This window comes from Arachis hypogaea, chromosome 14, assembly GCF_003086295.3.
Source record: "Arachis hypogaea cultivar Tifrunner chromosome 14, arahy.Tifrunner.gnm2.J5K5, whole genome shotgun sequence".
In the NCBI taxonomy this organism is placed as follows: Eukaryota; Viridiplantae; Streptophyta; class Magnoliopsida; order Fabales; family Fabaceae; genus Arachis; species Arachis hypogaea.
The window spans coordinates 4,098,794-4,121,988 of record NC_092049.1 but is presented as its reverse complement, the minus strand read 5'-3'; the positions used below and the strand labels follow the sequence as shown (position 1 = coordinate 4,121,988).

General features: G+C 36.8%; 3 protein-coding genes across 4 annotated transcripts; 2 read left to right on the top strand and 1 right to left on the bottom strand.

Annotated features, from left to right (window-relative positions):
- Positions 1-400: 400 nt before the first annotated feature.
- LOC112741025 (protein MIS12 homolog) lies at positions 401-3,186 on the top strand. Its single transcript, XM_025789830.3, has 7 exons — positions 401-612; positions 722-782; positions 924-1,043; positions 1,505-1,597; positions 1,699-1,828; positions 2,539-2,676; positions 2,775-3,186. Exons 1-7 carry the CDS (start codon positions 491-493, stop codon positions 2,834-2,836), a joined length of 726 nt encoding a protein of 241 aa, XP_025645615.1. The 5' UTR covers positions 401-490; the 3' UTR covers positions 2,837-3,186.
- A 1,868-nt stretch (positions 3,187-5,054) lies between these two features.
- On the bottom strand, positions 5,055-5,690 carry LOC112741024 (histone H4). Its single transcript, XM_025789829.3, has one exon. It carries the CDS (start codon positions 5,541-5,543, stop codon positions 5,232-5,234), a length of 312 nt encoding a protein of 103 aa, XP_025645614.1. The 5' UTR covers positions 5,544-5,690; the 3' UTR covers positions 5,055-5,231.
- An 8,395-nt stretch (positions 5,691-14,085) lies between these two features.
- LOC112741023 (uncharacterized) lies at positions 14,086-22,417 on the top strand. 2 transcript variants are annotated; one of them, XM_025789827.3, is made up of 9 exons: positions 14,086-14,334; positions 15,809-16,163; positions 17,145-17,270; positions 17,418-17,454; positions 17,547-17,629; positions 19,844-19,921; positions 20,054-20,107; positions 20,244-20,372; positions 20,481-22,417. In XM_025789827.3, the coding sequence occupies exons 2-9, from the start codon at positions 15,879-15,881 to the stop codon at positions 22,047-22,049; spliced, it is 2,361 nt and encodes a 786-aa protein (XP_025645612.1). In that variant the 5' UTR covers positions 14,086-14,334; positions 15,809-15,878; the 3' UTR covers positions 22,050-22,417. The 2 variants fall into 2 exon arrangements, with proteins under 2 accessions (XP_025645612.1, XP_025645611.1); XM_025789826.3 differs by having other exon boundaries at positions 17,415-17,454.
- Positions 22,418-23,195: the final 778 nt, after the last annotated feature.

Genomic DNA, 23,195 nt, shown 5'->3' with positions numbered 1-23,195 from the left:
ATCACTTTTTGAATAATATGTTTGAAAACTGCTCCTGGAATCACGGAGCACAAACTAAAACCCAATTTTTCATGAAGTCCAAACATATTTTGACTGATTTTTGGCTGATATACTTATGGTTTCCTAGTTGTTCTCTTAAAAAAAAAAACAAATTACTTTTGCTGTTCCCAAACGGGCTCTGATTCTTGTTTCATTCACTTGTCAACTCGATTTTATGTATCCAGATAGCTGATGGAGCTTTTTTTTTCTTTGGTTCTGTTAAAAGTTAAAACTGCTCTATCTACCCAAAAAAAAATGTTCCATTGCCCTCCCTACTATCCACTTCCCAAGCCCATTGTTTTCCATATTTACCATTTAGCCCATCCATTTACCCCTTAATCACAACGTGCAACCATGCTCTCTCGTACTTTTTTTTTCTCCTAAGCCCACACTTTCTCTGCAATAAATTGTAAGAGAGAGAGAGAGGGACAGAGTCCAATTTGGCGGGAAAATGGAAGGCAGCGAGAGCGAGGCCATCTTTGAATCGTTGAATCTGAATCCGCAGCTCTTTGTCAATGAAGTTCGCAACACCGTCGATGATGTCGTCGACGAAGCTTTCGATTTCTTCCACCAGTAAGTAACACCCGCACACACTCCCTTCTTTTCTCTTGTTTATTTTTTCACTTTCAATTCCGAAATATCATCGTTTGTTTTAATCGCTTTTGTAATTCTATGATTTCAGAGAGGCATCAACCAAGTTGAACTCTGAAGGCTCCATACAAAGGTCTGAAGATCTGAAAAAGGTAATTGTTTTGCTGAACTGAACAGAATTTTACCAGTTAGAGTTACTTTTGATGTGATAATGGAAATTTGAGAGTATGATAGTTGGTAGCTAGACTATGCTAAGTGTGGTTTATGCGATTGGTTTGGTTTTTGTGTGAAAGGGAGTTGATTGCGTTCGGCAGAAGATCCAATCTGTTTTGGACAATCGCTTAGCTATTTGGGAAAAATACTGCCTGCTTCACTGTTTTGCTGTTCCCCAAGGCTTTTGCATGCCAAACACTGTATGATTTCTCTCTCTAACTCTCTCATTACATTGGATTATTAAGAAGGATTATTGTAAGATATCTGTTAGAGATATGACCATTCATGTTGCCTCCTCCTATCAGCTTAAGTTTTTGAGATGAGTGGTTTCATGCATGTCCAAAAAGGAGGATTATTATGATCTATCATATTCATAAGGCATTAAAAGTTGTCATTAATATCAGGTTCTGGCACATAGACAAAACCTTATGACTTTCACACGCATCACTTCAGAAAGAAACCTCACTTTTATCTATGTGGCAACATCTGATTTAATGTCAGTCTAAAAATTAGTTCTGTTAACCTGCTATGAATATGCAGTATAATACAAGCATACTATATTATAATATTATATATCTGTATGTACTAACTGATAAGCATTTCTTAAGGATTTTCATTTCGTGAACAATTATCTAACTTAAAGAAGACAATGTACTTCCAGGACAAGACAAATGAGAATGGCCTCCGTCCAGATGCTCCTTTTGATCCTGATATTGATGCCCAGTTAAATTCCTTAAGAACAAGACTAACAGAGGTCGTATGAATGATAATTGCTGAAATCCTTCTATTATGGGATTCTACTTTGTTGTTGTCATTTGATTTATAATTTTACATTGATACTATTTGTGCTGTCAGGTGGGGAAGGAGTTTGAAGTGTTGAATCATGAAATTCAAACATTAGAAAAACAGTCTACTGTCAATGCTCACTATGTCAATAACGCAGTACAATTATATGAGCAGAACAACTTCCATGTGTTGTTTCAGGGTAATTCAAGAGCTCCTCTTCATCTTTATATTCATTTTTACATGGCAAGTACCATCCTTTATGATTAGAGACTAATTATGATGCGCGAAATGCATGCTTTCGTTTTGATTAAGCTAAAGGGTGCTTCAATTTTTCTACCTTTATCTATATATGCTATTACCTACGTACTGCATATTGCTTTACTTATCCAGTTTTGATGCAAATGGACATTGAATTCTTTGGATATGCACAGCTTAGTTAGCATTTAATTGGTTCAACTGTTTGGGTTCTAGAAATATTTTAAAATATATATGATTTTTTTTCCCACCCAATTGCGTAGGCAGTTAAATAATGCACAATTAGGAAAGGGTTTCTTTTTGGTTATGTGGTTTATACGTCATATATGACTTACATCATATATATTAATGTTTTACATGTAGAAGATCAAAGTTTTTCTATCCAACTTTACCTCATAGTTTTACATGTATTGTTAATATGGTTTAGGATGTCAAGCCCATGAACCTCAAGGGAGAAGCTTACCAAATAATGCTTTCAACTTTTTTCCTGTATGATAATGATGATGATTATTGTTATTTTTAATTTTTACATGGAGATAAGTAGGAAGAATTTTGTACTTTATGATGGAAATAATTGACAACGGTTGAACCGATATTAGATGAAGTTTTGTAGTTAACTGATCTATAAATATGTAATTATTTTGTTTCCCACAGAGATTATGACAACTGCAGCTGAACTTGGGACAAAAATAAAAAAACTAAACACTACCACAATTGAAGAGTCTGAACAAACGAAAACAGAAGTGGTTTACAGTCCAGAGCTGGATCTATCTTATATTAAACCTTGCAAAGGTAACTTAAAATATTTATTGTATTTCCCTTGCTACTTGCTTTAGGCAAGTTGAAATGTTAGCTTTCCAAGTTTCATACTTATTAATTTTTCTTTGCAGGTCTCTCAAATACGAATTTAGATGCCCTTCAAAAATTTGCAAGTATTATGAAGAGTACATGAAATTGTGTTTTTCATCAGTCTAATTGGAACAACATTTTTGTTGATCCCTACTCTTTCCTTGTACTAGTTTGTTGGAATTTACCTTTCCATTATTAGGATTATTGTGAGCAATTATGTTATACTTGAAATTAATGATGTGGCCCATAAGAAGTGTGTATTTATTGGCGAAGATTTTTTATTTTCTCATTCTCTGTTAAGACTAGAACATACTGCAGATATTTTAACTAAAGATGATCTTCTTAGTTCCCACTTAAGTATTAAGGAATGTTCGAGTATTTTTCCGAGGATTTGTATATTGATTAGCTTGATATTCTTATTAATAATAAAATATTATGTATTTATTACCTTAATTATTTCAACCTATAAATAATTTATATTATGTGTCGTATACTCTTCACCATAGTCATACACAAACCTTTTTTTTTTCCAATCTTTCCTCCTAGTTCCTGATAATTGGTTTGCTTAATTGTTTCTTCTTAGTTACCACCGGTTGTTTTTGCTTTTTCTGATGCATAATGATTTGATCGGAATAAGAAATTAAGAAAATAATTACAAATTATAAGTGAAAATTGAGATAGGAAAAACAATAGAGTGAGAAGAAAATTAAAAGAGTAAGAAAATTTTATCTCATTTTCAATTATAATTTGTGCAACAAGAAGATTGAGTGATGATGATGATAACATTGGAATAGATTTGGAAGATGAAGAAAGCAAAGAAAGAACTTCAGAAGTTGTGGATGCTGGTACAAAGAAAGATAAGAAGGATTCTTTGTATGCCAAAATAGATGGTGGAAAACAGTCTAAAGAGTTGGACATACCTTACATTGAAGCTCCCAAGAACATTGAGGAATTATATTCCCTGCTTGATAATTGCTCTACTTCTGACACCATCCTATTGTCAATCACACTTGGAGTGGAAAATCGCAAGAAAATGCAAGTATGAAATTTCTTCAATAATACTAGTATCAGTTCACACTTCATTGGTTGAGTAAATGCAGCTGATATGTTACTATCTTCTATGTTATGCATTATTGTAGGGATCCTTAGTCACAGTTTGAATCAAACTAATACTTTGGTAAAAGAAAAACTAGCTTGCTAATATAGTTTGATTCATTTTGTTTTAAATCACACACCTCTGCATATGTCGTAACTTCCAATCATTTTTGTTCTTGAAAGCTATTAACCAAGTTTGATAGACTAAATTCCCAAAGTAGTCTTTTAGATTCACAACTTTCACTATTTTAGTCTCTCAAATTTAAAATTATCTATACTGGTATCCGAGATTCAATTGTAGGATTTAGGATTTTAGTTGTCAGCATTATATCGATCCCTAAACCCTTTCTAGTATTCAATCAGCGAATTAACTGTTGAATTGGTTGATTTGCCATGCCGAACACATGACTAAACAGCGTCATTTTATTTTAGCATTTAAATAAGGCAAAATCAAGAAGAAAAAAAAGTTTATATGATGTGCAAATCATTATATCTTCCTTCGTTATTCAAAACAACTTCATTTTTACCTTATTTAAAAGCTAAAATCAAAAGATACTATTTACTTTTGTGTTTACTGTTACAAGTCAAAACTAACTCAAATTAGATCTCGGATACCAATATAATAAATTTTGAATTTGATAAACTAAAATAATAAAAATAATGAATATTAGGAAGTGCCGTAAGAATTTAGTCAAGTCTGATATGAAAATTAGATTCATTCGACAAAATTACTCAATATTCAACAAAACTACATAAAAATTATTGAATTATCTTCCCAACACCGTTATCAAAATTGAAATAATTCAACAAAATTACATCTTTAGTAGTTAAAAAAATGTTTGAAATTTTTAACAGTCAAATCTTATGGTGCTTTCCTCTCAACCTCTGCAACTTCTATCAAAATTTTACAGTCCAAATTGCGTGATTGGTGCTCATTACTCTAATCCGAATGAAGCTTCTCAGCCAGAATCTTGCTCTTGAACATTTTCATATATGGTTTTCCAATTTAGCAGGGAACTACGCAAATTCCCAATCATAAACTTTTAAGTTATAGTCTGAATTTCTCAAGATTCAAGTAAATGAAACCAATTCACTCGTTGAACTTAAAAACGAGATAAATTTCATAACAAAGACTTGGCACCGAATCATCAACTAAATACGAACGAACTAACAGTAAATATAAGAAAAAATAATAAAAAAATTGAAAGCACCAACACAGAGCAGAATTACTAACTCCTTCAGCTTAACATTTCATATAGAATACATAACATCAAGATTCCAAAACCAAAATAAAAAAAAATACAATCATTTCCATTTCCTCAAGATCCAACACTACACTTCATCGACCTCACTAATCCATGAAACATTTACAAGCACGAGGAAATACTAAACGCTAAAATGAATCAACCACCGAAACCGTAGAGAGTCCTTCCCTGCCTCTTGAGGGCATAAACGACATCCATGGCAGTAACGGTTTTGCGGCGAGCGTGCTCGGTGTAGGTAACGGCATCGCGAATGACGTTCTCCAAGAAGATCTTGAGGACGCCACGTGTCTCCTCATAGATGAGACCGCTGATTCTCTTGACGCCTCCCCTGCGAGCCAAACGGCGAATGGCGGGTTTCGTGATTCCTTGAATGTTATCACGAAGCACCTTTCTGTGCCTCTTCGCTCCTCCCTTTCCCAATCCCTTTCCTCCCTTTCCACGACCTGACATTTTCAAAACACTCAAGAGATTTTTCTTTTTTGATATTTGAATGTTGTTTGGGGTTTCGATGGCGCTGTTTCTTGAATTGTTGCTGATACTTGTTATATATACATGGATTATAGAGGAGTTGAGACGCAAGTAAGATTTGTGTTTTGAGTCTCGAAATGGAAAGAGAGATTCATGACCGTTGGATGTGGGAAAAATGGACGCCTTGAGATTGTAATCCGTGTCGTGTGGTTGAAGAAATTATTAGTCGTTGATTATGTTTTATCAACGGTGGATGGTCTTTCGGGGTGTGATGTTTTGGATAGTTCATTTTTTGGGATCAGTGACGTGCCGACGTACTTTAATTTTAAGCTGGCTGCAGCTAGGCTAGCAAGCGCATCAATTAAGTGCTTGTATATTTTTAAAAGAAAAAATTTAAAAATTAATCATTTTTAGTATTTTTTATTATTATTTAATTAATATAAATATTATATTTTTTTACAAATAAATTTTATAAATTTATATGTATAAATTATATGTTTTTTGTGTGTAAAATTTTATAATTGAAAAAGATAAATTAATCTTTAAATTTTTTGTTCTATAGACATTTAAGTCTCTCATGATGTAGAAATACATTTAAGTTTTTGACCATTTTAAAAATTCTCTCACGTGTGACAGGTCCAAGTGAACATGAGAGGTCGATATGTCCAGGTTTTGAAAAGGTCAGAAACTTAAAAGTATTTTTAAATCCTTGAGGACTTAAATGTTTGCGGATCAAAATGTTAAGGACCTATTTGTCTTTTTCTCTAATTATATATATGCAAATTATTGTTAGGTAAGTACTAATAAAAATGATAATATTTATTAGTCATATAGTATTACTCTTTTTTTAAAGTATAAATTCTTTATTTTGTATTTGTGTTTGTGATTTTTAAAAAATAAGATACTTTTGAAAGCATCTAACGTGAAACTTTTAAAAATTGACTTATGCTATCAAAATTAAAAAGTCTAATATAACCTCATATATTAATTAAATTTTAAAATTTTCATTATAGTTTTGATCTTGCTTGCGAAATAAGAGTGTCAACCGAGTTATGTCCTCAGAGGCTGAACGCCCAACTCTCGAATCCGAGCTCTTTCTTTATCTTGAGGTATGAAGGTCTGAGCAATGAAGAGAAGGGGGAGTGTACCTGCAAAGGCGCTCCGAAACTTAAGTCAGTATGATATCTAGTTTTTTCGTGTCTTTAAAAGAATACTTTACCTTACTTTATATCCTCGGCTATTTGTCCGTTATGCTTTTAATATTAAGGTCGGTTATAAAAGAGCGGACAACGTCTATTTACTCGTCTGCTGTTACATCGTTGGTCATGATGAACACGCTTTTAGTCGAGTTATGGCTCATGAATGGACGAGCTTATAACGGATTGTGCCGAGTTATAGCTCATGAATGGGTGAGCCTGTAACGGACTGTGCCGAGTTATAGCTCATAAAGCGGCGAGTTTGTAACGGACTTCACCGAGTTATATCTTATTTATTATGACCATATCACAGCCCCCAAGCTTGGCCTGTGGAGAGTTATTTTTAATGAAGCATGTTGAGCTTATTGAGGAGTTATAACTCGGTGAGTTGGGTTGCTGAGTGAGCCCCCAGTTCAACTTACTTCATTTAAAACTTCTCTATGCGTGACGTGGGTAGTGGGGCGTTGTTTTGGTGAGGAGAGAGAGAGAGTAATGGGTCATTAAATTTTCTTATCTTTCCAAAGCAACTACGTCGTTTGATGTGATTGATGAAACAGTTACTTTTTCAATGTGGTTAAGTTAACGGTTTGGAAACTTAGTTGCTTATCCCTGACCCTTGGTGTTTCTTCTTTGAAAACAGAATAAGTAAAAGAGGTATGCATGCTGTTTCTTTTGTTTTGTAACTTATCATCTTCTTCTTCCTTCTTTGTTTTTTGCTTCTGAGTTAGGTAATGGGGTTTGAGAGGGAGAAGAAAGGGGAGATTGACTGGTCCTATGACTGGATTAATGAGGATGTTAAGGGTCGTATATCTTTGTTTCGGGATGATGCGGCTGTGAGGGAGATTGATGTTGGCAGAATCGTTAGGCCTGGGTCTGGGGTTCAGGTCGAGTTGCTGCCATGCAACAGTGAGGATAGGGTTTACCATAGGGGGCAGAGGTTTGAGTATTTTTATATGCATAGTTGTGTTTTGGAAGAACTGAGGGTGAGGCTACCGTTTACAGAGTTTAAATGTCAAGTTTTGAAGCAGCTAAACTGTGCTCCTTCACAATTGCACCCTAATGGTTGGGCGTTTTTGCGTTGTTTCGAAATATTGATGGAATTTCTTGAGGAGGATCCTTCTGTGGATTTGTTTTTTTCTTTATTCCAAGCCAAAGGAGTTTGGAAAGGGGGTTGGGTTAATCTAAGCAGTACACCTGGTTTTGGTATTTTTAAATTGTATAAGTCTTCTTTCAAGGACTTTAAAGAGATGTATGTTAAGGTGAGGAATGTTGAAAAAGAGTTTATGTTTTATATAGACGAGTTTTTGGCTGAGAGGTTTCCACTTGGGTGGTGCTCGGAACCCCAGAATATACTCGGGGCTGAAATTATAACTCCGAGGAATGTGTGTATAATAGAGTTTTTGGTGGAGCAAATTGATCGGAAGGATTTGATCTTTATGTTTGAACTTTTAAAGTGGGAGGAAAATAGGGCTGCTGTTGTAGATTATATGGGTGAGTTGTGTATATGTGTTATTGATTGATTTGTGTATTTCAGGCTTACTGAGCCGCTGCTTTGGTTTTTGAATTTTCAGGTGGTAAGTATCCAGGGGTCTCTGCTGCTTCGCTTAGGTCGCGTTTTAAAAGTAAGAACTTGGAAAAAGAGGTGTCATCTTTCAATCGTGAAAAAGGTGGTGGAGCTGGAGAGGTTACTCAACCTCATCAGGGGCGGAGGAAGGTGATTGCTAAGAAAAGAAAATCGAGTGTGGTTGATGTGTCCGAGGATACTAGCGACCAAGAACAAAAGATTTCTTTGGAGGAGATTCAAGCTTTTGTTGGGAATCAGAAAAAGCTGCATGAAATGACCGAACATAGTGAGGGATTGACTGTGTGGGGGAAGGAGTATCCTTACATGGCTGTTGCCAATGAGCATTGTCAGTCTGAAGCTGACGTATCATTAGCTAATGAGGTTGGAGAGGTGGCTGTTGGTCAGTATATGCAGGTAAGGTCTTTTTTGATTGTGTTATGCTTATTTCTGTTTGTTAGGAATTTGATATATATATATTTTTATGTTTTTGTAGGTGGTTGGTTTGATGTTAGCTAGTTTAGGTCGTAGTCAGGAGTTGAAGCACAAAAAGGTGTTGGTGGAGAACAATGAGGTTTTGTTGTTGAAAGAGGAGTTGAGTAAGTCTAAAGGTTATGTTTCTGATATCCAGAACAAGTTGGCTGAAACTGAAAAGCAATTGAAGGAGACAAAAGAGAACTATGCCAATGATGTGGAGGATTTGAAGAAGAAGGAAGCGAACCTGGCGAGCATGGAAGCTCGGCCGATTGAGGTGACTGCTAAGCTTAAGGAAATGGAAAAGAAAAAGAGTGATGAGATCTTAGATTCGTTTGTTGAAGGTTTTGAGAGGGCGTCTTTACAAGCGAAGTTTCTTTTGCCTGATGCTGATCTTTCTGAGCTGGACCCTGGGAAGATTGTCCGAGATGGCAAAATGGTTGAAGATGATGGCGTTGCCGAGAATGAGGCAGAGAATGTTTAATGTGTTATTGTAAATTTGTTTTTTATGTGTAGTATTGTTTATGCTTGGTTGCCTTTTGAAAAACTGATAGGTGAATACTTTTTGGTAGTTGCTGAATAATTTAATAGCTATTTTGTAGCATGTTAATAGAGTTTGTTTGAGTTGTTGTTAATTTGTGGCCAATTTGAATTTTAAATGTTTCATAGGCCTTTGCGTAATTGAAGGGAATTTTCTGTTAAGAATATTCCTTATAGGGATTGCCGATAATTCTCGGATTGAAATTAGGCGAGGATATTTGTTTTTTTTGTTTGAAACGGTAGATGAAACTGTATGTGTGATTGTTATTGCAAAAGCTAGCATTGGAGTGATGTATTGAGAAAATTGTTATTAAGGGGAACGAAGTAAATCATATAGTAATATTGGTAATCCTTTGGATATAAAGGTTCAGGTAGGCTAGCTTCGTTAAAACCTCTCCAAACAAAACTCATTGGGGATAAAATCTTGGTAGTAGGAAAAAGAGTACAAGCCTGTCCCTGAGTTTTAACTATAGAATTTCTTTAAGGAGGATACATTCCAAGTATTGGGTAGGACTGTACCGGTTAGAGTTTCTAGTTTATATGCTCCATTGCCGAGGACTTGTGTAACTCGATATGGGCCCTCCCAGTTTGCGGCGAGCTTGCCATGGGATGGTGGTCGTCGGGCGAGCTCTGTCTTTCGAACGACCAAGTCTCCCTTGTTGAATGTTCGGCTTCTGACCGATTTATTGTAGCGCCGAGATATTGTTTGCTATGCGGCGCGTTGTCTCAATGTTGCTATATCTCAGATTTCTTCAATGATGTCTAATTCGGTGCGCCGAGCTTCATTGTGGTCGCCGAGCTGTGTCCTAATTGAGCTTTGGGAGATTTCTAGTGGTATCATTGCTTCAGAGCCATAGACAAGTCGGAATGGTGTCTCTTTTATTGATGATTGGGGTGTTGTGTTGTATCCCCATAGGACTTCAGGTATGAGGTCGGCCCATAGCCCTTTTGCGTCATCCAGCTTCTTCTTGAGTGCGTGCAAGATTACTTTATTCGCTGCTTCTGCTAGTCCGTTTTTCTGAGGATGTTCAACAGAGGCGAAATGCTGTTTGATTTTGAGATTCTGTAAAAAAGATTGGAACTTTTGATCGGCAAACTGGCGACCATTGTCAGTTATGATATGATGGGGAATGCCAAAACGGCAAATAATGTTCTTCCAAACAAAAGATATCATTTGGTGTGATGTTATTTTAGCTAAAGGTTGAGCTTCGATCCATTTTGAAAAGTAGTCAATGGCTACTATTAGAAATTTTACCTGGCCCGGCGCTGTAGGGAACGGGCCGAGAATGTCTAGTCCCCATTGGTGGAAAGGCCATGTGACGTCGCTATGATGCATATCCTCAGCTGGAATGTGGATAGTAGGGACGTGCTTCTGGCAATTTATACAGGTCCTGACATTGTTTTCACTGTCTTGCTTTAGTGATGGCCAGAAGAAACCAGCGCGGAGGATTTTGGATGTAAGGCTCCGAGCTCCTGTGTGTGTTCCGCAGATCCCCTCATGTGCTTCTGACAGTGCTATTTCTGCTTCAGATCTGCTGAGACATTTGAGTAAAGGACGAGTATATCCTCGTCTGTATAAGGCTCCATTAAGTAATGTGAAGAAGGTGGCTTGTCTTCGGAACCTTTTGACATTCTCGACGGTCTCTGGAATGTGGGATGTTTGTAGATAGTTTATGAAATCTGTTCGCCAATCACTTTCCTGAGTAACACTTAGCACTTTTGTTAGGTCAATGCTAGGAGAGTTTATAGTAAATTGATGCAATGTAGATATCTCGGATTGAGTACTGCCGAGCTTAGATAAAATATCAGCTCTTTGGTTTTGTTCTCTGGGAATGTGTTGTATTTCAAATTCTTTAAATTGTGAAATCATATTTTTGACTAATAATAAATATTTGGATAGAAGGGGGTCTCTTACTTAAAACTGGTCGTTTACCTGTTGAACAACCAACAAGGAGTCACAATATACCTTAATTGTGTATATTTGAAGTTCTAAACAAAGCTGAAGTCCTGCGACCAGGGCTTCATACTCGGATTTGTTGTTGCTGGCTTTAAAAGATAGGTGTAAGGAGTGCTCGAGGACGGTACCATCTTCGGCTTCGAGTCGTATTCCAGCGCCACATCCTTCTTTGTTGGATGAGCCATCTATGTATAAAGTCCATTGTTTTGTGTGGTCCTCTTCTGATGGTATCCTAAGTTCTGCAATAAAGTCGGCTAAAAATTGTGATTTTATTGCCCCTCTGGATTGATATCTGATGTCGAAGTCGAACAGTTCGATTGACCACTTTATAAGTCTTCCTGCAATGTCGGGCTTGTGTAGTACTTGTCGTAGTGGATGATCTGTCTTGACATTGATGACATGACTTTGAAAATAAGGTCGGAGTCTTCGTGCTGAGAAGACTAATGCTAAGGCCAGCTTCTCTTTCTCGGATAATTAAGCTTAGCATTGTGGAGTGTTTTGCTGACGAAGTAGACTGGTTGCTGAATTTTGCTTCTTTCTGTGACAAGAGCCGAGCTTATCGCCCAATTAGTAACTGAAAGGTATAGAAATAAATCTTCCCCTTGGAGGGGTTTTTGTAGAATCGGCGATTGCGAGAGAGTTGTTTTTAGTGTGTTAAAAGCTCTCTCGCAATCGTCGGTCCATTGAAATTTGTTTTTCTTTTTAATTGTTTGGAAAAAAGGATTAGACTTTGAAGCTAAACAAGGTACAAATCTTGATAAAACAGCAAGCCTTCTTGTGAGGCATTGGACTTCTTTTACTGTCTTAGGACTTGTCATTTCCAAAACTGCTCGGCATTTGTCGGGGTTTGCCTCGATGCCTCTGTTCGTTAACAAAAATCCCAAGAACTTACCACCTTGTACACAAAAAGCGCATTTTTCCGGGTTCAGGCGCATGTTGTAATGGCGTATCTGGGCGAATATTTTTGTTAGGTCGTCAAGATGATTGTTGCTGACTTTTGTTTTGGCGACCATATCATCTACATAAACTTCGATGTTTCTGCCGATTTGTTTGGCGAAAACTTTATCCATAAGGCGTTGGTAAGTCGCCCCTGCATTCTTTAATCCAAAAGGCATAACCTTATAACAGTAGTTTCCGAAGTCAGTAATAAAGGCTGTTTTACATTGATCGGAGGGGTGCATAAGTATTTGGTTGTACCCTGAATATGCATCCATGAAACTTAAGGTAGCGTAACTGGAAGCGTTATCTACCAAAGAGTCTATGGATGGTAAAGGATACGAGTCTTTTGGACATGCTTTGTTTAAATCAGTAAAATCGACGCATATGCGCCACTTACCATTTTGTTTCCTTACCATAACCACATTGGCGAGCCAGGTGGTAAATCTGATCTCTTTGATGAATTCGGCGCTTATCAGTTTTTGTGTCTCCTCCAACGACGCCTTTCGCTTTTCTTCGCCGAGTTTTCGTTTCTTTTGCTGTACCGGCTTCGCAAACGAGTTTATAGCCAGTTTATGGCTGATGATTTGTGGGTCTATGCCGGGCATATCTGAAGGTTTCCATGCAAAAAGGTCGGCTTGATCTTGTAGGAAGGTGGTGATGGCGTTTAATTCTTCCTTGCTTATTGACTTACCTACAAAAGTGAATTTGTTAGGGTCATTGTTGAAATAAACCTTTTGTAAGTCGTTGGACGGAGTTGGCCTTTCCCGAAAATCGGCTCTTGGGTCTAAGTCGGCTATTGCCGAGCTGTTGTGCGTGAGGTCGACACTGTTAACTTGCTGTTTTGAATTATTTTGAAACTTCATGCCGATGTTGTAACAGTGCCGAGCTTCCTTATGATCTCCATGGATTGTGACGACATGATCGTCCTGTAAAGGGAACTTAACACACAGGTGAACTATAGAAACAATGGCGCCGGACTTGTTTAAGAAAGGGCGGCCAAGGATAATATTATATGGACTGAAGCAATCTACTATTAAAAATTGTATATCACAAGTTTTTGAAAGAGGATGCTCACCTAGTGTGGTTTGTAACCACACTGACCCTATTATTGGGACGCGTTCGCCGGAGAAGCCGACCAGATCTCCCCCTATTGACTGGAGGATGTTGTTACTGAGCTTCATTTTTTGAAATGTTGAGTAGAACAAGACGTCGGCACTACTTCCAGGATCTAGTAGTACTTTTTTGACCAGTAGGTCTCCCAACTGAAGAGTTATAACTACGGGTCGTCCAAGTTCTGTATACTAGAGTTGTAGTCTGCTTGTGTGAATGTGAGCTGCGGCAGTTGTGTTGGATTTTGTGTTTCACTTTGTGGGCCATCTAATGAGCATATTGATCGGAATGACCTCTTTCTCGCTGAGTTTGAGGAGCCTCCACTCGCGTATCCTCCACTCGCGTATCCTCCTGAAATATAATTAATGATTCCTCGTGGTTTTTCGTAATTGTTCGCCGACACCTTCTCTTTTACTCGGTATTGTTGTTCAGATGAGTCTTCGGTCCTGGAAGATATGGAACATTTTTGGATGTGACCTCTGATGTACTTATCGAGATGGCCTTGTCGAGGTAAGCGTTCCAAGAGGTCCTTTGCTATTACACGGTCATCAGTAGTGTGGCCGTTCCAAGACCCACAACAATAATATATAAAATACTTTTCTCTTTTAATATATAAGCTATAACATATTAGCAGTGAATATATTATATATATAAATTATTTCTATTATATTAAGATAATAATATTAATAAATATTAATGCTAAAATATTATATTTATATATATATTTTTTTATATTTATTTCTCCTCCTGATCGCTAAGATATTTTTTTAGCCTTTTTTGTTTTCAATTTTACCATTACTTGTAGGATTGTAAGAGGGCGAAGACTAGAAACTAGAAAGCACTTTGATGCGAGTTCTAATTCCCCTTTTTTAACAGTTGCGCAAGCTGCTACAGCATAGTTGTGAAGAACCTCCTCTTTAAACATAATTCAGATTCATAACCCACCCGTTCTCTCTCTCTCTCTCTCGCGCGCGCGCTCAAAAGATAAACAAACAGGTTCGTCCTTATATTTCCGATCTTTTATTTAGGTTAAGGAATAGATGCTCTTGAAGAAGATGAATTTATCATCAACGTACTGTTGTATGCATGTATTTGAAGTGATAGAGAATTAGTATATGGATTCATGTATTACAAATACAGCTTATATAGGTAGAGATGTAACAGAATCAGTTGAAGGGAAAACAGATTCTGTTACTCTTAACAGAACAATATCAGAAAATTCCATAACTATATTTTATTAGTTACATCAGTTATAGTTGATTAATTTCATGCCTCTCTTTATAGGTCTTATAATCGTTTTTCTTTTCTGCATTTCCATGCGTGCAGTGTTATTCTGCTCCACTTTCTGGCGTTTCCGTTGATTCCGTGTATATAATTTCTTAGAACAGTTTCATTGAACTAAGATTTATACATACTTTCACACATACAGAAGCCATTTTTATTCTTAGCTTTTGTTCTTGTGAGATTTTAGTGTAATTGCAAAGTATAGCTTCTTGTATTTGTAAGAGCTTCTTTCTAGAACATCCTTTAGTCTAGTGTTACTTTTTTCATAGTGTTGGGAATGAGGTGTGTCAACTGCATTTCCAATACGAATCTCGAAATCACGATTATGCTTCTGGCCTTCTGTTTGAGGTTGTATTCAAGGGGAATAATTTGTTACTCTTCTCATTCGGTGTGCCCAAGTTTTGTGAAGGGTAGACTTTTTGCTGTTGTTCTTTTGATTCATTCTTTCCGGGAATACTATAGTTTTCCACATTAACTTGTGGAGGTTGACTTTTCCTACTTAAGCTGTTTTAGTCGGCATCCTGCTGTCATCATGAACGTTTTTACTGTCAAATATACTTGGCTATATATGGAGGAATCTAGGTCCCGATCAACCTCTGCAGCTACAAAAGTCCATGCGAGATTATTGGTTGCTGCCATTGCAGGTTATGTAGGGCTATGAGAATTGGTGATAAAACACACCAGTTGAATTAGGCACTTATAAGTTTCTGGCTTAGAGTCACTTTAGTGCTACATGCTTTTGCAATTCATTGCTAAAATGAAAGGAAAGAGGACTTGATCACATGAAAGATGTAATTGATATGTCATTATGTCTGTCAAAGTATTGGAACTAGAAAAACAAAAAATGTGAGAAACTCAATAACGTCGAGTTGTAACAAGCTAAAAATTTCAATTAAAGGAATCTCAATCCAGGAAGAAAGACTCAATAAATGATGCCAAAGTGCTAAACAAGACCTGAAAAGTTGTCATAGCATAAAGAAATTTCCGGGCTTTAAATATCTCAACAAAGCACTCACAATGAGAATCTAGACATTCCCTTGTGTAAGGAGAATCTAGACATTAAGAATATGAATATTTCCTTTCACAATGGAACTCAGCAGTATTTTATATGTATTGTGAGTTATACAAAGTATTGCTGTATATATCAGCAGCCATTGAAAAAAGGTATGGTGTTTTATTTTTGCAGATTTGCTTCTCTCTTGCCGATGATGTTTTTGCAAATTTGCCTTACATGTGAAAAGTGACTGGATAAGGGGATGGGCACAAAGCTTGATGTAGCATCTGCTGCCGAAAGTCCCAAGATGTCTGCAGCACCTTCTAGTGGCCAAAAGCTCTCTTTATTTGCTGCAAAATCTGGTTTTGTCATCCCCAAAAACAAATTATCAGGTTCATTGGTTCCTGTTTTCCGAGGGACTAAAAAGGATGGGGTCACTGGAGCTATCAATGAAGAAACATCAAAACAAATTGTGAGGAAAACAAAATGGGGACCTGATCTGGCACAGGATGCAGCTGTGAAGAAGGCAAAGGCTTTAGCTTTACAGGTATTTTCTGAATCCTTTCAAATGATACTCCATTATTATTTCAACCATTATATATATATATATATATATATATATATATATATAGATATGAAATAAGATCAAATGACACTAGTGTCAATTTAAGTGAATTTACACCACCAGTAACTTTTTACAAGATATATTTATCGAATTCAACTATTGAATTACAATTACATATAATGAAAATCATGTGGACCAAATTTCACCGGAATTGGACATCAGTAAGCATGTAATTGATGAACCTTTTGTTTATGCATATTTTGAGCAAATATATTATGTTGGTTTTCAAGTATATAAAAGGTATATCTAATGATTTTGGATTTTGATGAATTTTTTAGAGATGATCTATAACATAAAAGCTTCTAATCCAATGCTTGTTACACGAACAAAAGTTATTAAACAGTGTAATATTTAGTTAAATAATTGATGCCGGTGTCAATTAATCCTAACTCTCTTTCTCTCTCTCTCTCTCTCTCTCTCTCTCTCTCTCTCTCTCACAAACACACACACGTATATTTCCTTTGTGGGAAATTCCCACCTATTAGTTGTTGATTTCCTTGAGAGTATTCTATTTTAAGATTAAGGTTTCTTATTTATATATAGATTGAATGACTATGGATTACCTTACCTCTCTTTATGGGTGTTTGTGAGACTTATCCTCACTTAAAATATTCAGACTGCTCCTCTCCATATGTGCTTTCCATAGGCTTGATCGCTGAGTTTTAGTAGCTTGAGATATGTTTAAATATTTTAGATGTATTTCCATTGGACTGATATATTAGTAAACAAGTAGCATTGCCACTCTTTGGGGTGGTACAAATCATTCTTAGCTAGGTACTGTTACAATTCCCTTGTAATTTGGCTGCCATTTTGTTTGCATCCATGCAAGTATTTTGCATATGAAGCTCTTGTCTAATGTGTCAAACAAGTGATATGGCTGTGTCTTTTGTACACATTCTATAGATTCGAGTAGATCAAATTACAAAGCAATTGGACTCAGAAAGACTGGAGGTCGGGAGTCCTCAGAACTCACCACTACGGGCACAATATCGAGATCAAAGCAACTATGACCCAGCAATTAATAGCAAGGTTGGCCCAAATTGACCCTGTTCCTAGTAATTATTTTTTCTCTTATTTTTCCAATGTTCTGTTTATTCTAAAATAAACACTGATGTTAGTTTTCCTTATTTTTCCAATATTCTGTTTTTCTTATTTTTCCAATATGGTACTAAGAAGTCAGAAATGCTCGAATTTGAAAAGCGGGAAGCAATAGGTTAGTTTTCCTTCTCGTATTCTTTTTCTTTCTCTCCTTTAACTCTCATTTGCTGCTCTTTCCATAATAATTGTGATTTTGATCATCTCCAGGTGAAATACTAAAACTAGATCCTAATTACAAGCCTCCTCCTGGTTTTAAGCCGTTGTTGAAAGAGGCCAGCATTTCTTTGCCTGTAAGTATCGATTATGAAATTGTGAAATTCTGCTAGAAAGTACCATTTAAATTCCATTCTTAACTTGTTATATTTAAGGAAAAGATAGATTCATTGCTTAATTTATAACACTGCACTATGAGTTGCTACTAGCCGACCATAAAACATATTTATTAATTCATGGGCGTTACTCCATCTTTCTCTCTCATCCTCATTCTTGAATCTTGATTTTGTCCATATGTGTATATCTATCTCAGCATCCTCATCTCAACCACACTAATCTTGTGTTCATGTTCACCCTTTGCCGCCCAACCATGCGTTTCATACAACATTGTTGGTCTAATGGCGGTGCAGTGAAATTTGCACTTGAGTTTTAAAAGTACTTTTTTGCTACATGTAAAACCAGAAGCTCTCCGCCATTTTGGCCAACTTACTTGGATCCTGTGATTTACATCATCCTTTATTTTTCCATTATCCTAAATAATACAATCTAGATACTTAAATTGTTTTACTTGTGGTGTTATATTTTCTTCCGTTTCATTTTTTTGTTAACATTTTCCCTTCCTATATGAACTTACACTCTATATACTGTCTTAATATGACTTATGTGCAAACCATGTACTTCCTTGAATACAGAAACACTTAGATGATTGTCACTCTTACTAAAATACATAACAAGACTTTAGCTTTAGTAGTATTTTGAAAATACATATCTGGAGCTCTAGTAGGAACTTCTAGGTCCAATATTACATTTAGTTGATTTCAAACTTTTGTTGCCAAATTTGTCTCCTTTAGATCCTTCTAGATAAATCATCCTACCATCAATGTCCTATTAGCAATCTCTAATCGAAGCTTTAAGGACGACTTTTATCCTTGTGGAAGCTTGTTCTCACACCTCCAAACAACTCAAGAAACAGTCCAGACCATCCTCTTCTGGTCTTTTCTCTCTAGAGCACAACTTCTTTTTGGTTTAGTTTTTTCACTTGAGTCTTACTCATGGATGCGAAAGCTAGTAGGTAAGCAAAAGTTTTCTTGACAAAATGACGGAGCAAAAGTTTTATCGACAAAATGACGGAGAAGATGAGGCAAAATTATTAAAGTAGTGTGGTGAAGGCCTTCTGCCAAAAGGGATAGAAAATGGGAATCAATTCCTTGATTCTTGTCCCATTGATTTTCTTGAGATCTTGAAGGGGGAAAAACAATTGTGAAATGAGAGTAGAAAGAAAAGGAATGTGTTAAGTACCTAAAGAAAGTGGAGAACCACACCTTAAAAGTTAGTTGTTAAGGAGGAAGAATCACTCTCCTTAAATACAACATCAAGCATTTCATACCATTCGATGTGGGACTTTGAACACCCCAAAATACCCAAGTCTCTAACAATACACCAGCCCTAGAGAGCCGATGTATAAGGTGGCTTCACTTTGTCGACACTGACCCAGCGGTAGCCACTTGGCTACCGGCTATCAGTATTTGGTATTTACGTTATTATTCAATATTTATCTTAATCCAACCTATACGTAGTGCTTTCTGTGCCATCGATAACTTATGCACTGATACCATTGTTAAGTACCTAAGAAAATGGGAAACATACTTTAAAAGTTAGCTGTTAAGGTGGAAGAACCACTCTGCTTAAATACAACATCAAGCATCCCATACCTCTGGTTGTGGGACTTCGGGCACCCCATAATATCCAAATCTATATCAGAATGCCATTTTCTTCATGAAAGGTGAAAGGTGTGGTGATGACGCTAAGGGTGGTGTGGGTTTTGTCTCATTCCATCTATTTACTAACTCAACATGTGAATCCTATCCACATTAAATTTTTTAGAAGCATAATTAATTATTCCATAACATTATTCCCATTACTAAAAAGGGAGAATGTGTACTTTAGATTATAATTCAATATATATAGATTTTTTGCCCCTTTCAAAGTATAAGATGTATCGGAGTTTCACAAATGAGTATCGGTAAAACTCCGCATAGGTTGCAATATATTTAGAGCATTAACATAGCTCTGTTTAGAGTAAGAATGTAAAATGACACAATAGCTTGTGCTTCTGATATGTTAATGCTAGGATTTGGCATACTTTTGTTGTAATTTAATTTCTGTAATGTTCTACCATTGTCTTTTAAAATAATATATCTTTAACTCTAAACCTGATACCTGGCATGCAGTTGTATATAACTCATATCAAAGAACACAATGATTGCTCATGTGCAATGCCATTATTACAGGTCCTAGAGTATCCTGGGTACAATTTTATTGGTCTTATATATGGGCCTGAAGGTGATAATCAAAAGCAACTCGAAAAGGTAAGGTCCATCATATTGGTATCTACATCTAATGATAGGAATTTGACAAGCGGTTGTCCTGATTGTGATTACTATTAAATTCTGCTTCCTTTATTTTATTTGAAATTTATTCATCTAATTCATGCATATCAGGAAACTGGTGCCAAGATTAAATTACATGGAACCAAAGCAGACACTGGAGAGAAAGTACGTTCCTTAATAATATTAAGGTGCTTTTGTTCTGCATGAATCATTTTGAAGTACTTCTTCAATATGATTTTATCTGGAAACAACTATAATCAGTCTTGAAATTGCTTCCATTGATTAATTGTTTCATTTTTAGGGTGAAATTAAGCCAGGAACTGATATCACATGCAGTTACAAAGAGATGTATGTCAATATATCAGCTGATAGTTTTGATAAAGTGGATGCAGCAGTGTCCATCATTGAACTACTAATTTCCTCTGTAGCTGTGAGTGTTGGCATTTTATGCAATGGACATGTTTATTATTTACGGCGAGTTCAGTTATGCTGATGCTATTTCAGTTATTTAATGTAACTGTTGCTACCTTCTATTCAGGGGAATTTAGTTTCTGGTTCCACACCCTCTGTATCTGGGGATGGCACTAATGTTCTGAGTCAAACCCAAGATGGGCTACCTTCTGGTCCAGTCTCTATGGGTCTGGAAAATCAGGCTGCAGCACAAGCAATAGCTGGCACACAAATTCATGGAAATCACCTTCAATACTCCAGTCCATGGTTTTCGGCAGTTCCGTCTCATAACCCTGTAATTGCTTCTGATAATATGCCCCCACAAAATCCATCAGATCTTGCTAGAACTCCCAATTTTCAGTCACAAACAATGAATCCTTCAAACATGCCTTCAGCCTTTGGTTTTCAACCTGTACCTTTTGCTGGATTCCACCTGGCTATTCCAAATCAACAATCTTCTGTGCAAGGACTACCTCCTAGGCAGATTTTACAGCATTCACAGATGACAAGTTCCCTGGGTCACGTTGGACCCCCAAGAAATCCATCAATGATATCTGTACAAAATTGTTCCGCTCCTACAAATGTTTCAATGTCATTTCCGGTTACTTTAAGCCAATCAGCACAAGTAGGACAACTCCAGACATCAGGGTCTTCAATGCCTCAGCCTCTATCTGGTATGTCACCTTTAACGGTACCTAACCGCCCATTTATCCCTCCCAACAACACTTCTGGACAGAATGGAGTCACTATTAAAATGTCTTCAGATCTGAACAGTATGGGGCCAATGGCTCCACCCCCAAGGCCTCTATCTGTACATCCACAACCTGATGTTGCGTTTAGGCCACTACAATCAAATATGTCAATGATGCCTCGACCTGCTGCTTTTCCACCACAGCAATCAGGAACTTCCCCTGGACTGCCATCATCTTTGGGAGCAATGGTTCCCCCAGTACCTGCAACTACTCATTCATCTGCAAACCATTTATCTCGACCTCTTTCATTTCCTTCACCAGGAATGGCTCCTTCAGGTCCATTACCGCAGCAATCAGGAACGCCTAATTCTGCATCTGGAGTTTCCTCTTATCACACCCATGTAAAGCCACCAGTCTTGATGCCCTCAACTTCAGGAAATTTCACTTTTCAATCACAGCGGCCCAATGCAGATAGTCACGTGATTTCCGGACCGAACAGTCAAGCTACTGTACAGGGTGGTATATTTGGTGCGCCTGATAAAGCTTTTCAAGTCTTTCCAAGGACGCAAGTTCCCAACCAGATGGATCAAACTCAAGCTCATGCATCCGCTGTCCCCTTTGGCGGAAGATCTGGTCTGGTCCCTATTCCACCTAGACAAGCTGCATTCCCATATGCTGGTCAACCTGGTCCTAGATCTCCAGTCCCACAAATGGGTATGAGGAACTTAATTTCTCCTCAAATGCCCAATTTTCCCACTGCTGGTGGTGTACCAAGAAGCCCGCACATCCAGCAAAATTATCCTGCTCCGAGAACATGGGCAGGTATACCCATGCCCCCAAATCATAAATTTGGTAATCCCTCCATTGCTTCTGGTAAGCGGGCATATCCTGCAGACCAGATTTATGATCCTTTTTCACCTACTTCAATTGCACCTCCACGGCAGAAAGGTAATCCAGGAAAATAACACAATTTGTTAGGGCTACAGATTATATTGACAGTGAAAATTTAGGCTGTGTTTGGGTTATGTTTGAGACAGAAATACAGATACAATATATCAGAAAACTTGTTTGGTTGCGAAAGAAACAACTTTTCTGTACTTGCTAAAACTGGGGACATAAATATGTCTCGTTATTTCTATCTGAGAGTCAGTATCCGAGCACAGCCTAATTAGGGTGCAGTAGTTGGTGGACAGATCTGATGTTGATTACATTGGTTAGTGAAGGTATAATAGTCGTTATTAATTCCTGAGTAAGAAGATAGATCAAATCTTAACAGATTGTAACCAATATCATCCTTTTTACTTTATCATTTCCTTCGGATTTTTCATATCAACTACGTTGCACTAAAGCTCGATTTGATTGGCAGTAACTAAATATTTCATGTGTCGTTCTTCCTTGTTTAGCAATATGTAAAAACAAATCGAAACAGTCATCTTTTTTGGTCACATCTTAGTAACTAAATCTGTAGTTCAAAAATTGTCCTCATTTATACTTCTGGTTGCTCTTGGAAGACAGTGCACATATGTTTGGTTCCCCAACAGAATTAAAGAAGAAATTTTGGTTCCTTCCCTTTTGCTATTTAATTCATCTTATGTGATTCTTTTGTGCTGCATAATCAACCAGATCATGTACTTTATGCGTTATGGATCCTTTTTATGTCATCATAGTTTGTTTCTCAGCCATTAACAAAGACAAACTATGACATCTAGGACATAGTTATTTGTTCTTGTTTGAGCTTCAGCCCAACAGGTCAAGGACTAATACGTCGTGGTACTCAGCTCCATTAAGGGTTTGTTGCTAACCGCATAAGACGGGATTCAAACCCCCTTTGTTTAAGCGGACTAGTGAGCTAACCACTAGACCAGTCCAACTTGGTTACTAATATTTTTGTCAGCCTAAATATCTATAAGTATAAAGCATCGGATAAATTATAATTCTAACACTTAGCAGGCAAATAATAATAATATGGTTTGGTGAGAAGTGAAATTTCCAAAATTGACGATTATTTCATATTTATAGGAATATGGGGTGAGATTGGTAATTTTTATATTTTGTTGAATTATAATTATATATGAAAATCAAGGTTTCAGAATAATATATGTGAAATTTAA